Source organism: Dipodomys ordii, unplaced genomic scaffold (assembly GCF_000151885.1).
Source record: "Dipodomys ordii isolate 6190 unplaced genomic scaffold, Dord_2.0 Scaffold3, whole genome shotgun sequence".
Lineage (NCBI taxonomy): Eukaryota > Metazoa > Chordata > Mammalia > Rodentia > Heteromyidae > Dipodomys > Dipodomys ordii.
The window spans coordinates 19,915,314-19,930,882 of NW_012267219.1; the positions used below are offsets into that span (position 1 = coordinate 19,915,314).

General features: G+C 36.3%; 1 protein-coding gene across 1 annotated transcript in view; it reads left to right on the forward strand.

Annotated features, from left to right (window-relative positions):
- The first annotated feature begins 19 nt into the window (after positions 1 to 19).
- The window catches only part of Mettl25 (methyltransferase like 25), a 50,518-nt gene continuing 34,968 nt past the window's right edge, over positions 20 to 15,569 (forward strand). The window contains exons 1-3 of the mRNA XM_013023226.1: positions 20 to 678; positions 6,744 to 6,908; positions 9,622 to 9,728. Coding sequence (XP_012878680.1) covers positions 303 to 678; positions 6,744 to 6,908; positions 9,622 to 9,728 — 648 coding nt within the window. The 5' untranslated portion in view covers positions 20 to 302. The remainder of the gene's footprint in view (positions 679 to 6,743; positions 6,909 to 9,621; positions 9,729 to 15,569) is intronic.

Consider the following 15,569-nt stretch of genomic DNA (forward strand, 5'->3'; position numbering starts at 1 on the left):
CCCTCCCCCCCGGGCCGCGTCCTCCACGGGCTCCGCTCGGCCGACCGCGCACTCTGAGCCCCAACCCGGGAGGACTTACCCTCGCGCACGCTCCCCGCGAAGGCCTGAGAGTAGTTTGGCCGCCATGGCTTTCGCCTCCCATTCCCGTTCCGGAGTCCGATCTCTCCGCGACGCGGCCCCACACCCTCGACGCGGCTCCTCGCAGCGGGCCTCGCCGGCGCCATCGCAGAACCACTTCCTGGACTGCTCACTACAATGGGCGCTCAGAAAAGACGTCATCAGACTGCAGTAATCAATTACCGATGCCTCTGCAAGCGTTCCGGCTCGGAGCTCCACTCACCCGGCCTGCGTTCCTTGAAGGCAGAGCAGTCTGCTCACGGCCATGTTTGCGCCACCTACAGCTCGGGAGGGTGAGCGTCATGGCGGCTTTTTTCCCACTCCCGGGGACCCCCGACCTGCCCACGCTGCGTGCCAAGTTGCGGGGACTGCTGAAGTTTTTAAAGGACGCCCTGTCCATTTCTAACGCACACACGGTGGACTTCTACACAAAGTCTGTGTGGGAAGAGCTGGTCAACCTGCCCCCGGACGCGGTGCTGGCGGCCTTGAGGAAGTCGGCAGCGGACTCGGAGCACCCGCCCTCTGACGCGCGCCCCCTGGCGGAGGCGGCGAGGGACGCAGGTGAATGGATAGCAGGCCGGAGGGGCGGGGCCAGACGGGAGAGGCGAGGCCAGGGGGCGTGGTCTGGGAGGAGAGGCGTGGCCCAGGCCTTCTAGAGACTTGTTTATCAAACGACTTACAGTCGTGCTTTCATTCATTGATAAGTTCAGTTTGGGTTTGTTTTTGTTTTTTTTCGCTTTTGAGCCTGTGATGGGGAACATTTGGAGTCCTTTAGGCAACCTAGCGACCAACTGTAACATATAGTTGACCTGATGAGTTATTTGAAAGGTACACTACACAGTAGTGCAGAAACATACTATGCTAGGTCAGTTAGGAGACTTTCAGGAAATGTTAGGGCTATTGTGTCTTGTCCTAGACCGTAGCAGTAAAATCCCGCCTCTTTAAAAATGCGCTTTAAATCTGTTGTCTTTGTTAGGCCCTGTGATTGATGAATTGCCTTGAAGAATCTTACCTTCTACCATGGTTCTCTTTTGGAAACAGAAAAGCAACAGAATAATACCTACAGCCCCTAGAGTGCCTCCTGCTTTGCTTCCAGGCTTTCCAAAGTTTGCTCTTGCTAGAGAGCTTCATGGAACACACTCTAAATACAGAACACCACTATAGGGACCCCTTATATAGCAAGTAGGAAATATTTGTGTTTTTTTTTAAGTTTTTGTTGTGAGAAAGCTAGACCCCTCTTCCGTTTGCTCTCATAATACCCTGGACTCTCAGGAAAGCCTGACAACTTAAGTTGATGAAGAATAAGTACCTGTTGTTTTGTAACTGATGTTTTCTCAGCAACTAGAAAAGTGCTGAGAATCAAATGCTTCAGTGAATGTTTGTTGAATGAGCAACTCGTGTTGTCCTCAAAAAGAAGCAAAGACAAACTACCTTTATATAGAGTTCAAGACCCTCATAGGGATTTAACAGCCTCCAAGAAATGGAGGAAAGAGATTACCTTACATATTCTAATGATAATTTGGTTAATTGGTATTTATCATTTATGTTGCAATGTGTTAAGGGTTTTCATGAATATCTCCTCATTTAATCTTTACATCAGCCTTGCATTACGCTCCTTTTTTTCTTCTCAGCATGTGAAATTGCAATTTAATTTTCCAGGAACACAGATATTAATGGATGATTCAGACATTCAAACATGGGTGCCTGATTGTCTATGCCCTGATTTATTTTTGCAAAAAATAGCAGTTCTTCATTATTACACTGACCCAAGTGTTTGTGAATAAATCTAACAGTGAACCGAGTTATAATCTTTGTCTTTAAAACTTTACCTATAATAGGGAGGATGAAAGAAATCACTAATATATGAAAAAAATAGATATCCTTCCCAATCAGAACTTCTTTCCTCCCATATGAAGTGGTTGGAAAATTATTGTCCTTTTTCTAGAGATAGTAATATATAAAAATCTTATGTTCTGAGCTTTTCCTAGGAAATACTTTTTGATTGTTATATTTTTGTATTAATTTCCACCTCTGACTTTTTTATTTCATTTAGATTTTAGTTCATATAGTTTATTTTATTTTTCAACTTATAAGTTCAGTATTTTTTTTCAATAATGGAGTTTTAACTCAGCTTGGCTCATTTTTAATCAGGTACTCAACTACTAGAGCCATACCTCCAGGTCCCTTTGGCTCTGTTTCTTTACTTAATTTACTGGTATTATGGTTTGAACTCAGAGCCTTTGATCACTTGGCTTGCATACTCAACTGGCACTTACCTTTGAGCAATACTTCAGCCCAGCTTTTTGCTGATTATTTTGGAGATTGAGTCTCAAGGACTTTTTCTACTTTGTCTGCTTTCAAAGTATAACCCTCTAGATTTCAACTGCCTGAGTAGCTAGGATTACAAGAATGAACCACTGGTGCCCAGCTAGTTTTTCTTTTTTTTTAAATTTCAGCTTTAAAAATATATATGTGCCTTATTTGTGTTACTTTCCAAATTACTCTTTAAAATCTTCCCAATAAAATGCTACTCCTTTCCTCACATGTTACGCTGTTCTTTGTTATTTAATTCATTTGTTTCTTAAAACATTTTTTGCTAATAGGAACTGAACTATTACTTCATGACAACTATTTCACCTAGTAGGCAGTCCAAATTGTTTTACTTTTTTATCTGTGTTTATTGTTTAACAAATGAATTTCTGAATTTTTGTTTCATTGTACATTTTTCCCTGAAAATTAAGCTATGCAAAGTGTGCTACAATTAAAATACTGTTTAAATTTTTCTATTTTTGAACTTAATTTCATTTTTATAAATAATGTAGTTAAATGTGAAAATACTTTTCGAATGGTTAATTATATTTATGAATTCAATGTGATGTTAATATTGGTACAATAAGAGCATGCATGTCAATTCCTTGTTAATTATATCTTATTCTGTCCAAATGTGGGTTGCATGTTTAAATAACATATTTCTTCATTTCATATGCAGCTGAAAATTAAGCTTGAATAGTTTAAGCACATAACTGGGTCATATAAATGGATTTATTTTTAAAGCAACAATATGTATTCTGTTTTCTTCCTTGGTAAATTATAGAATGATGTTGTACACTAAAACATATTTAAAACTTAGATCAGTCTATCTTTAATTTTCAATGTTCAGTAAACAAACTTAACTTTTGATTAGATGCTGTTACATAATTATCAAACACTGAAGATAAAGTGCAGCTATTATGGAAGTCAGAACTTTAAAAGGCTTGATTAAATTTGCAATGAATAAAAATAAAATTTCTATTTTAGAAAACATGCTTACGAAAGCCAAAATTTTTTGAGCATTGTGTTGTGGAAATTTTATTGACATGGACAGTACAAACTGTGGGGCAATTGCAGTAGCTCTGTTCATTATTAATAGGGTTTAAATCACCGCAGTGATGAGGGGGTAAGTTCCAAATGAAAGACTTTTTTACATAGGGATGGATGAGTGTCTGGGTATATGGATTAAGGATAGAAGAGACATTTCGTAAAGACTTAATTTCAGAAATGAAAATACTATTAAGACTAGATTTAGAAGAAGAAAAGATTTGGGGAGCATAAAAATGTTCAGTTAAGTTTTAAGCCTTTTGAAAACATGTAGAATGTTAATGCAGAAATTAATAGGAAATATTTCTGTAGCCCATTTTATTATTTAATGGTACAATTGATTTCTTACAAAAATTCTAGGAATATGTTTAACCATTTTTCAACCTAAATAACAGCTTTATCTTAAAATGTAGCACATAATTGCATTTTAACTGACATCTCATTCTTTAGTTTAAATCACTCCTGGCTCACCCTGATATAAACTTTTCAGGCTGAAATGAGGTTTTATGCTTCCCTGACAGGCTCAATGGTACTATTGAAGTTCTTCTAGTGGCCTCAGTGATTACACCAACCACAAAATCTGAGGAGAATTCCTTTCTCCTGTGTAGTTGATGATGCTCCAATAGTAAGTGTATTAAGTATTGTTGTCGTTCATGCATGTATGCATGCATCCATTCATTCATGCTGTGCAAAGTCCTCTTGTTTACAACTGAATGTAGAACAGCTGAATTTCATTGTTCCAGAGAAAAACCTTATGAAAAGACTTTACCTTTTTCATTATACGTAAAAATTGCCATTTAATAGGACACTTTGGGTACAGAGAGAGGTGTTAGGGAATGAAAGAAAGTGTTTATGAAGGTAAATTGACTGAAATGTCTTAGCCAGGTTTGCCCATGTTTTGATTTTCTATATATTTCTATATTGCTTACTATGGTGGCAAAAGTTACTGGAATATAGGAATTGAGAACAAGGTCTAGAATCATAATACCCATTCCACTTTTTTTGCCACTTAATGGCTTGCAAATTTAAATCAGTTGTAGCCACTCTGAGAGCTTATAATACCTTCATATGGCAGGTAAAGGGCTCAGCACCGGGCCTGGTACATAGTGTGTATATGCAGCAAATGTTAGCAGTAGTGGTGATGAACAGTGGTGAACCCTGATAGATATTTTCCTTCACATGCTGTATAAATTCAAATAAGGAAATAGGTATTAATTTTTGAATTTTTATTTTCATTTATTAGTTATAAATGTTACACATATATTGGTTGATTTTGTTTCATTTTTAGCTTAAAAAATTTAATATGCACTTGTCTGCCTTCAGATTTTCATAACCTAATATGTATATGTGACTTCTCTCTTTTTCCTTGTACATCATGTCTAGTGTAAAAATAACAACATAACAAACAAACAAAAATACTAGAGGTATCCTTCTTTCATATTTATAGAAATGATCTTCCCTGTATACTTCTCAATTAACCTACCTATAATCTATCCTGTAAGCTACCTTACTAAGCAGTTCTTTCGGATAATGATATAGGTTGCACAGAAACTGTGTAAAGTGAACATGTAAAGCTTGTAATAAAGGAGAACAGCAACTTCCAGTAGAGGGAGACATGGGCAAAATAATCAAGCCAACACAAAATGCACAAGCTGCGGTGGGCAACAAATTAAAAAAAAAATCTGTCCCCATGTAAAATTACATACATCCAAGAATTAGCTGCATCTGAGTAACAGTGTGGCTTCTGTTGTACTAGTTGCTAATCTCAGATGGGTTATGAAGACATATAAGGAAGTTCTATGAGAACTTGACACCATTATTGCCTTCACCTAACTTTCTCACCTCTTGTTTCCCAGATGGAAGAAGTGGCAAGATCATCTCCCTTTCTCTCTCAGTCTCTAAAAGCAGAAATCACATGTTGAATCACTAGAAAACAAAAAAAAGTATGGCAACTGTATTCCAGAATTGGAAATAATTTTGTTCATGGAATTCTAGATGGTGTGAGCTGGTGTCAGCTCATATGGCTTAAACTATTGGAGTAAATCAGAACATTAGCCTTTTAAAAATTATTCAGGTATTCAGATATTACTGTAATGTAGGCCTCCTTTTTCTGAAATTACTGAGATGGGTCAATAATTAAAAGGAAATTTACACTTAATTTAGTCAATAAGAGGAAACTTACACTTAATTTAGATCAGATTGGAACTTTTTTGGTTTTCAGTAGGATAGTTAAGTTGATTTGGTTTTTTTCTTCCAACAGAAATTCATATTTCCTTTTGCTGGCAACACTGTCTAATAACTATTACAATCGTCCCTCTGCAAATTAAGATTTAATACTCTTATACTGTCACACTCTAAGAAATTGCCATCCTGAAACTTAGGGATGTTGAGTCTACTTTTAAACCTGAGAGTCTCACATAAGTTGGACTGAGTTTTTCCCTTTGTGTTATGTCTAAATATTTTGATGAAATTTTATTACTTTTGGCTATATTAGTAAATTCAGTTTGTAAAATATCCAAGAAATTTATGTAATGTATAAATATATCTAAGTAAACTACTACAATACTTTCGTAGTCCTTTTATTTAGCTGATTCAAAGTGAAAGTTACACATCTCTGTCAATTATTGTATTAATGAATTGGATACATATTACCACTACTAACTTAAGACATACTAGCTTAAGATGATATTAATTTATACATATTTGTTTGTAGGGTTTTTTGAGAATTCTATAAATCTTCATTAGTTTTATTGTTTTCAGGTTTCATAAAAAAATCATTCTTTTGTGTAAATAGATTTGTAATTTCATAACACCTCATAATGTTTATACCTGTTGAACTGTATGGCTTCTATGTTGGACTTTTGTTTCTTTGTCTTTGGCTGTTTTCTGTTTATTTTTTTTGTTAGAATCGAATTTTTCCTTACATTGTATTGTCATCATGAGATTAACCATAGGATATATTGGGATTCTTTTTGTTTCTTTTTAATAGTTTTGTTTTTTGTGTTAATTGATACAAAAATAATTTTTATTTTTAAACTAACAGATGCACTGGACCATTTTTTTTCCTTAAACACTTGGAGAAAAACTGGCATACCTTGGAAAAGAGAGGACAAAAAGGTTGAACAAAGCTGTCACTGAGCCTAGGCATAGTCCCCAGAAGAGGAAGGGTTTTTTTATAGTAATTAGCCAGAAAACTCCATGACTCAAAGAAATAGTTTAGCTATTATTTAATTATTGCTAATGTTCTTTTTTCTACTTTAATTTTTTAGGTATTACCGATTTTCCCAAAATATTTTGTGAAACTTCACAGAAACTACTAAATGTGGAAGCCTTCGTTCTAGCTGCAAAATACTACTCTGTACAAAATTTAGGAATATGTACTCCTTTTGAACAGTTGCTTATAGCCCTTCGAGGAAATAAACATCAGAGAACTGGTATGTGTGTTTCCATGTACAGATACATACCTTACAACTACTTAGAAGGAATAGTATTCATATATGTATATCTTTCCAACATGTTCTTAGTTTATAAGTCCTTATAAGCTAGCTTGTTACATAGAAGAGTAGATTTCTCTTTACCATATTAAGTACAACTTATAGATTGTTAAATTTTTCTTATGTTAATCCTAGCTGTCTTTATTTCAGATAGTTCTTACCCCTCAAACATGTTACAGTGGGCTACTACAAATATCAGATACCCTACATTTGTTGGACCCACTAATGACCATGATAACTGATTCTTTTGGAAGAGGTTTGGGAAGGTGGATGGGTAGACGTAGGGGGAAGAAATACATCAGAAATAAGGAATGGCACAGTTTTTTTTTGTATTATGTAAGACATGGCACAACTTTTATAACAAATTACATCAAAGATTAAAATTCAGCAGTATCAAAAATTCTATTAATTTTGGATAGACAGGCAAATGAAAAGATAGAGAATATACTGTGAATGGTAGTATATGCCCTACAATATAGGCAGACACAGGAGGATTGCAAGTTTGAGATTAGCCTGGGCTACATATCTAGATCCTGTGTCAGAAAAAAAAAAAAAAAAACCACAAAATAATACCAAAAACAAAAAAAGCAGCGGCAGCAGTTACAATAAATACTGTATGCATTTCACTAGGTCATCATTTGTTAAACCTTTGCAATTTGTTGTATTTCTCTTCTACACAGGTGTGTAACCTAAGTTACAGATACCATAACACATTACACTCAAGTACTTATGCATGTATCTAGCAAGAACAAGGATATTTGCATCTCTCAATGCACTCAGGAGTTTAACATTATTTAAGAGATACTTAAAAGCAGACTATATTCAGTTTTTTCAAGTTTTAAAAATATTTTAGCCAGGTGCTGGTGGCTCAAGCCTGTAATCCTAACTACTCAGGAGGCTCAGATCTGAGTAATGAAGTTCAAAGCCAGCCCAGGCAGGAAAGTCCATGAGACTCTTAGTGTCCAATTAACCATCAGGAAACCGGAAGTAGTGCTGTGGCTCAAGTGGTAGAGCACTAGCCTTGAGCTGAAGAGGTCAGGGACAGTGCCCAGGTCCAGAGTTCAAACCCTATGACGGACAAAAAACTAAAAATAATAGCCAGTTGAGGTCCATACATGACATTTAGGTGTAATGTTTAATTTCTTCAGTTTTGAACCATCCCAGCCTTTCTTTGATTTTTTTTTCCTGGCACTGATACACTAATATGTACATAGGTCAAGTTTGTGTGATTTCTTCCCTATGATTAGATTCAGGTTATACATTTTTAACAAAAATATTATTTAAGCGATTTCTTTTTCTTGTATCTTACCAGGAAGTACATGTTATTTTGTCTCATATTGATTATAATTGTTCATAATGTCTCACTTGGTAAAAGTAGGAACAATAGAGTTCTTTATTATAATGGGAAGTTTTCCCCTTTAAGTCAATTCTTTTAGTATTATTTCTTATCTAGTTATTTTAAGCAAAATTACTACTTTTTGCCAAGCTAGTATCTGCCATCAGAATGCCATGTGTCCATTGTAATCTAAACCTCTGTAATAGAAATCATGTCTTACAGTGGCCACATGCCTCCACACAATACTGAACAACTACTCCTTATACCTGAGAAAGTTATCAATGAAGTCTTCATTGTTTCCCAATGTACGATGCTACATTAAGTCTATATCCAGACATTCTGAAATGCTATCATGTAAATGCCATCATGCCATAATAACCATCCCAGCCCTACATTTCACTTCCCTACTCTCCCACTTCCACATACCTGATGATGTTGATTATCATATGTTCTTTTCCCATTATAATTTGATTATTAAATACATACTCTAAAGTTCTGTCTTACCAAATATTCTGCAGTGATAGCAATGTTTCCTGTTTAGCTATGTACCTATCTTTCTCAGCACAAACAAGGTATTTAATTTGTGATTTTATTTGGGTTATTTAACATGATAATTTAAATATTTGCTCACATGTGGTGGCTGGTAGCTGCTATGTTGGACAATACCTAGTAGCATTTTTTGTAACCATTATTATTGATTGGGTAATGTTTTTCTTATGTGTAGGACTTCGTTGTTTTTGTAGCTATGTATATTAGAAATACCGTAAATACCTTTTCCCTTTGTGGTATTGAAGTTGCCTTTTGAGAAAAATGTTCTTTTAGTAAACAGCTTTTTTTTATTGGCGCTGCAATAGTCGATAGTCCTGGGGCTTGAACTTGGCCTGGGCGCTGTCCCTAAAGCCTCTTTGTGCTCGAGGCTAGCACTCTACCACTTGAGGCACAGCGCCATTTCTGGTTTCCTGTTGGTTAATTGGAAAGAGGAATCTTAAAGACATTCCTGCCCAGGCTGATTTTGAGCTGACATCCCCAGAGCTCAGCCTCTTGAGTAGTTAGGATTACAGGTGTGAGCCACTACTGCCTGGCACTTTAACAGGTTTTATTCTTCATAGTTAATGACTTTCTGTGTTGAGGTAGTTTAATAATCTGTAAGTATCTTCATTTTTTTATTTTTTTGCTAATTCGAGTCATAGCAAACAACCTACTAGAATCTCTACACTATTTTCATATTCATTCTCAGAAAACATACATATCAACTAACAACTCAGATTAAGTTTTGCTTTAATAGCAGTATGTCTATTTTGTTTTATTCTCATTCAGGTGAAAATGTGAAACCAATTGAGTTTATGAATATGAAAAAATCTCATGAAGTTCACGCAATGTCAGAGCTAATTTTCAGTATCACGGATTACTATGGAATAAAGCAAGTAAGAATATTTCCCCTATATTTTTATATGGTAAAATAGTGCCATTTTTGGTGCCATTCAGATTTCATTCTCTGTTAATCATCAGGCTTTTAAAATGTCTTTTTTTGTCTTGTTGTTTGTTACTTTTAAAAATTTTTTATTTTATTGTAAAGATGTTGTACAGAGGGATTGTAGTTACATGGGTAGGGCAATGAATACATTTCTTGCTGAGCATTGTTCCCCCTCTCTTGTTGTTCTCCCACTGTCCCTTCCCCACCTTCTTCACTCCTCCCCCAAACCCTGGAGTTGTAAAGTTCATTTACAATATACTGTCTTGTGGGTATCATTGTTGCAATGGGTCATCCTGTGTCCTTGTTTCAGTGTTTTGTTATTCCCCTTTCCCTCTGCAAATTAGACAAATGTATAAACAAGATACAAGGTACCAAAATCAAGTACAGTGACCTCAGGGGATATACCATACGGGGAAGAACATACAAAGGAAACAAAAAAATCACACAGTACATTAAAGACAACAACAAAGAAAGACCTCTTGTGTCCATATCTTAAAGTTTATTTCACTTAGCATCATCTTATATGGTCATATGTACATAGCTTTTGAGCTTTTCTGCTCATCTGATAAAATTATCCTAGACATATACCAATTATTTCAAATGAGGAAAACCACGGGACCTATATTTCTTTGAGTTTGGCTTACTTCACTTAATATGATTTTTTTCCAAGTCTTTCCATTTCCTAACAAATGGGGCAGTGTCATTCTCTCTGATGGAAGCATAGAATTCCATTGTGTGTGTGTGTGTGTGTGTGTGTACGCACACACACACGTGCGTATGTGCGTGTATACAATATTTTCTTGATCCATTCATCTACTGAGGGGCATCTGGGTTGGTTCCATAGCATAGTTATGGTGAATAATGCTGCGATAAACATAGTTGTGCTGGTAGCTTTAGTATGACCTTGTTGGTAGTCATTTGGGTAAATGCCCAGGAATGGGTTGCTGGGGTGTAGGGGAGCTCTAAGTGGAGTCTTTTGAGGAACCTCCATGCTGCTTTCCAGAATGGTTGAGCAAGTTTACACTCCCACCAATAGTGCAGTAGTGTTCCGTTTTGGCCACATCCCCTCCAGCATCTGTTGTTATTAGATTTCTTGATTATAGCCATTCTGACTGGGGTGAGGTGGAATCTCAATGTTATTTTTATCTGCATTTCTTTTATGGCCAGAAAAGTTGAGCATTTCTTCATGTGTCTATTGGCCATTCTTATTTCCTCTACAGAAAAGTCTCTCTTTAAGTCTTTAGCTCATTTATTAATGGGGCGATTGCTTCTTTGAGAATTTATTTTTGGAGGATTTAAGTTTTTGAGTTCTAAGTATATTTTAGATATGAGTCCCCTGTCTATTGTATAGCTAGTGAAGATCTTCTCCCAGTCCATTTTCTGTTGATCTTGCTTGCTATGTCCTTTGCCATGCAGAAGCTCTGAAGTTTCATTCGATCCCATTTGTTCAACCTTTCTTTGATTTGTTGTGTTTCTGGGTCTTCATTAAGAAAATTTCAGCCTGTGCCAAGGAGCCCTAGAGTTTCTCCAATTCCTTCCTGTAATGTTTTCAGATGTCTGCTTTTACTTCGAGGTCTTTGATCCATTTGGAGTTGATTCTGGTACAGCATGATATATAAAGATATAATTTTAGTTTTCTACAAGTGTTTAACCAATTTTGCCAGCACCATTTACTGAAGAGGGTGTCTTTCTTCCATTCTATTTTGTTTGGCTCCCTTATTGAAAATTAGGTGACTGTAGGTCTGTGGGTTCATTTCTGGGTCTTCAGTTCTATTCCATTGGTCCTCAGTTCTGTTCTTGTGCCTCCAGTACCAAGCTGTTTTGATTACTATGGCTTTGTAGTAGTTTGAAGTCTGGTATTGATATTCCTCCAGAACTGTTCTTTCTGCTGTGGATTTCTTTGCTACTTGGGGTCTTTACTGTTCCATATGAATTTTTGGATTGCTTCTTCTATTTCATTGAAGAATGAGGTTAGAATATTGATGGATGTTGCATTGAATTTGTAGATAGCCTTGGGAAGTATTGCCATTTTCACGATGTTAATCCTCCCAATTCTAGGATCATTTCCTTTTTTCAGGTTTTTAGAGTTTTCATCATAGAGGTCCTTCACTTCTTTAGCTAATTCCTAGGTATTTTATTTTTTGTGGGGCTTTTACAAAAGGAGTTGCTCTCCTGATTTCAGCTGTGCTCTTCTCCTTATTTGCATACAGGAAAGCCCTTGGTCTTTGAGGGTTAATTTTATACCCTGCTAATTTGTCAAAGTTTCAAATCAGCTTGAGTAACATAGGAGTGGAGTCCATGGGGTTCTTTAAACGCAAGAGGGAGAGTTTTATTTCATCTTTCCCTATTTGGATCCCATTTATATTTGCTTCTTGTCTTATTGCTCTTGCTAGGCATTCTAATACTAAAAATTGAAGAGGAGTGGAGAGAATGGACATCCTTGTGTCATTCCTGAGTTTAGAGGACATGGCTTTAGCTTTTTGCCATTAAGTATAATGCTGGCTGTAGGTTTGTCATACCACAGCCTTTATTATATTGAGGAATGTTCCCTGGATTCCTAGTTTCTTCAGAGCTTTCATCATAAAGGGGTTTTGGATCTTGTCAAATGCTTTTTCTGCGTCTATTGAGGTAATCATGTGGTTCTTATCCTTGCTCTTGTTGATGTGATGTATTTATTACATTACTTGATTTGCATATATTGAACCAGCTTTGCATCTCTGAAATGAATCTTGATCAATCATGGTGTATGATTTTTTTGATGACTTGTTGAAGTCAGTTGGCCAGAATGTTGTTGAGAAGTTTTGCATCGATGTTCTTAAAAGAAATGGGTCTATAGTTTTCTTTTTTTGATGAGTCCCTGTCTGGTTTTGGGATGAGAGTGATGGTAGCTTCATAGTAAGAGTTTAGTTTGGTAGTGAATTTTCACTTTCAATTTCATTGAAGAGTTGGAAGAATATTGGTGTGAGTTCTGCTTTAAAGACCTATAGAATTCAGCTCTGAACTCATCTGGTCCTGGGCTTTTCTTGGATGGGAAGTCTTTTATTGCTGTTTCTATTTCGATGCTTGATATATGTCTGTTAAGTTGGTTTAAATCATCTTGGTTTAAATTGGGCATATCAAGATTTGCTAGAAATTCTTCCATATCTTCCGGGTTCTTAAACTTATTAGCATAAAGATTTGAGAAGTATTCCCTTACAATGTTCTTAATCTTGTTTTTTATGTGGTGATATTTCCATTCTCATCTATGAGTTTGTTTATTTGGGTGTGTTCTCTTCTTTTTCTGATAAAATTTGCTAAGGGTTTGTCAATTTTGTTAATTTTTTCGAAGAACCAGCTCTTTGTTTTGTTGATTCTTTCTATGATTTTGGGGACTCTTAATTCATTTAATTCTGATTTAATTTTAATTACTTGTTTTCATCTACTGAATTGGGGTTTAGCTTGTTGCTATTTTTCAAGGAGCATCATTAAATCGTTGGTTTGAGATTTCTCCAATTTGTTGATGTAGGATGTACTGCCTTTGCTGTGTCCCAGAGGAGCTGATACTTTGTATGTTCATTTTTTTTTTAATATCATGAACATTTGAATTTTGTTCTAATCTCTTCTTTGACCTACTGGTGGTTCAATACTGTGTTGTTCAGCCTCCATGTGTACAGGATTTTCTTTGGTGGCTTTTGGTGTTGAATTCTAATTTTATTTCCTTGTGGTCTGAATGAATGTAGGATATAATTTCAGTGTTTCTGTGTTTGGACAGATTTGCTTTGTGACCTAAAATGTAATCAGTTTTGGAGAAAGTTCCATGTGCTGCTGAGAAGAACGTGTATTCTGTTGCTGCTAGGTGAAATATTCTGTAGATGTCTGTTAAATCTAGTTGCAGTTGTTTAGATCTGAGGTTTCACTGTTGAGTTTTTGCCTGGTGGGTCTATCCAGCTGGGGGAGTGGTGTGTTAAAGTCCCCAACAATTAATGTCTTTCGATCTAAGTGTGATTTTAGGGACAGTAGTGTTTCTTAGATAAATTTAGGTCTCTGGTATTCAGTGAATAGATGTGTAGAATAGTTATATCCTCTTTTAAAAGAGATCCCTTTATTAGTATGTAATTTCCTTTATCTTTTTATGCTAATTTTAATTTGAAGTCCATTTTATCTGATATTAAGATTGCGACTCCCACCTGCTTATTGGGGCCATTTGCTTGGTAGATTTTGTTCCACCCTTTCACTTTCTGAATATGTTTGTTTTTGTGGGCAAGATGTGTTTCTTGAAGGCAAATAGAAGGATCATGCTTTTTGATCCAACTAGACAATCTATGTCGCTTAATTGGAGAGGTAAATCCATTAATATTGAGAGGATTGAGAGGTGTTTGGTAGTGCCTGCCATGTTATCCACCTTCTTGGGGGCTGAGCCTACTGGGTTCTTACTATGATTATCTGATTCTTTGTTTGGGAGCCATTTCTCTGCCTTCATCATGTTTGTGTTGGTTTTCTATGTGTAGAACATCTTTAAGTATCTTTTGTAGGACTGGTTTGATGGAGATTCATTGTTTCAATTTTTTTTTGCTGTGGAAGGTTTTTATTTGTCCTTCTGTTATGAAGAGAGTTTAGCTGGGTACAATATTCTTAGTTGATAGTTGTTTTCCTTTAGGGTATGCCACACATTATTCTAGGTTCTTCTTGCTTTCATGGTCTTTCCTGAGAAATCTGTAGTTGTTCTGATTGGTTTCCCTTTATAGGTGATTGGTCTTTCTCCCTGACAGCTTTAAGGATCCTTTCGTTGGCCCTCTTGGTTCTGTGCAGATTAAGATGTGATGGGGGGATGTCCTGTTCTGCTTTGTCTCTTTGGGGTTCTAAAGATTTTCTTGTATCTGAATGGGCCTTTCTTTTTGTATGTTTGAGGAGTTCTCTGCTAGGATTCTGTTAAATAAATTTCCTAGCCTTTAGCTTCTGTCTCTAGGCCCTCTTCTACACCCATTAGCCTTAAATTAGGCCTTCTGATAGCGTCTTCTATCTGTTGAATGGATCTATCATATTTCTTGACTTTGTCTTGAATACTTGCCTGTTCTTTCTCTATAATATCTAGGCTGTCTTCAATCCTAGAGATTCAGTCTTCTGCATGGTCTAACCTACTGTCCAGACTTTCTACTTTTTTTTTTCATTTCCTTCCCTTCTAATTGGAGAGTTGATGGCTTTAATATCTTTGTTGGAGCTTTGTTTTATTAAAACGTCTTTAAGTAATATAGTGGTATTGGTATCTGAGGGTATATGATTTAAAGGACGACACCATTAAGAAAAGAATGTGAATGCTCAGGAGGCATAGAATTCAGCACTGAACTACAGATGCTTGATTACTTCTTCCATAGTGCTATCCCACTTCTAAAAACATGCCATCTTTTATCACCTGAAATTATTATTTTATCACTTAAATTAAGCACATTAGTTTTTACCTTGTTTTGGAGGGAGCAATTGCTTCCTAAGGAGGATTATTTTCAAATTTGAGAGCAGAGAGACACTCAATAGGTCGCATGCTTTCAACACAGCTGATAGCTGATGACACCAGTGACCCTTGCCTCAAATCCTAGCTACACCTGAGGATTAAGGTTAAATCCGAAAAATTTGTGAAACTCCTCCTCCAGTTAATCAGCAAAATGTGGACTGGAGGCACGGTTCTAGTGATAGAGCTTGAATTGTGAATGTAAAAGTTGTGTAACAACACATAAAGCCCTGAGTTTAAGTCCTATTTCTGGCATATATACCACATGAACACACCCAAAGTCCACAACTGATGACAATGCAGAATAGA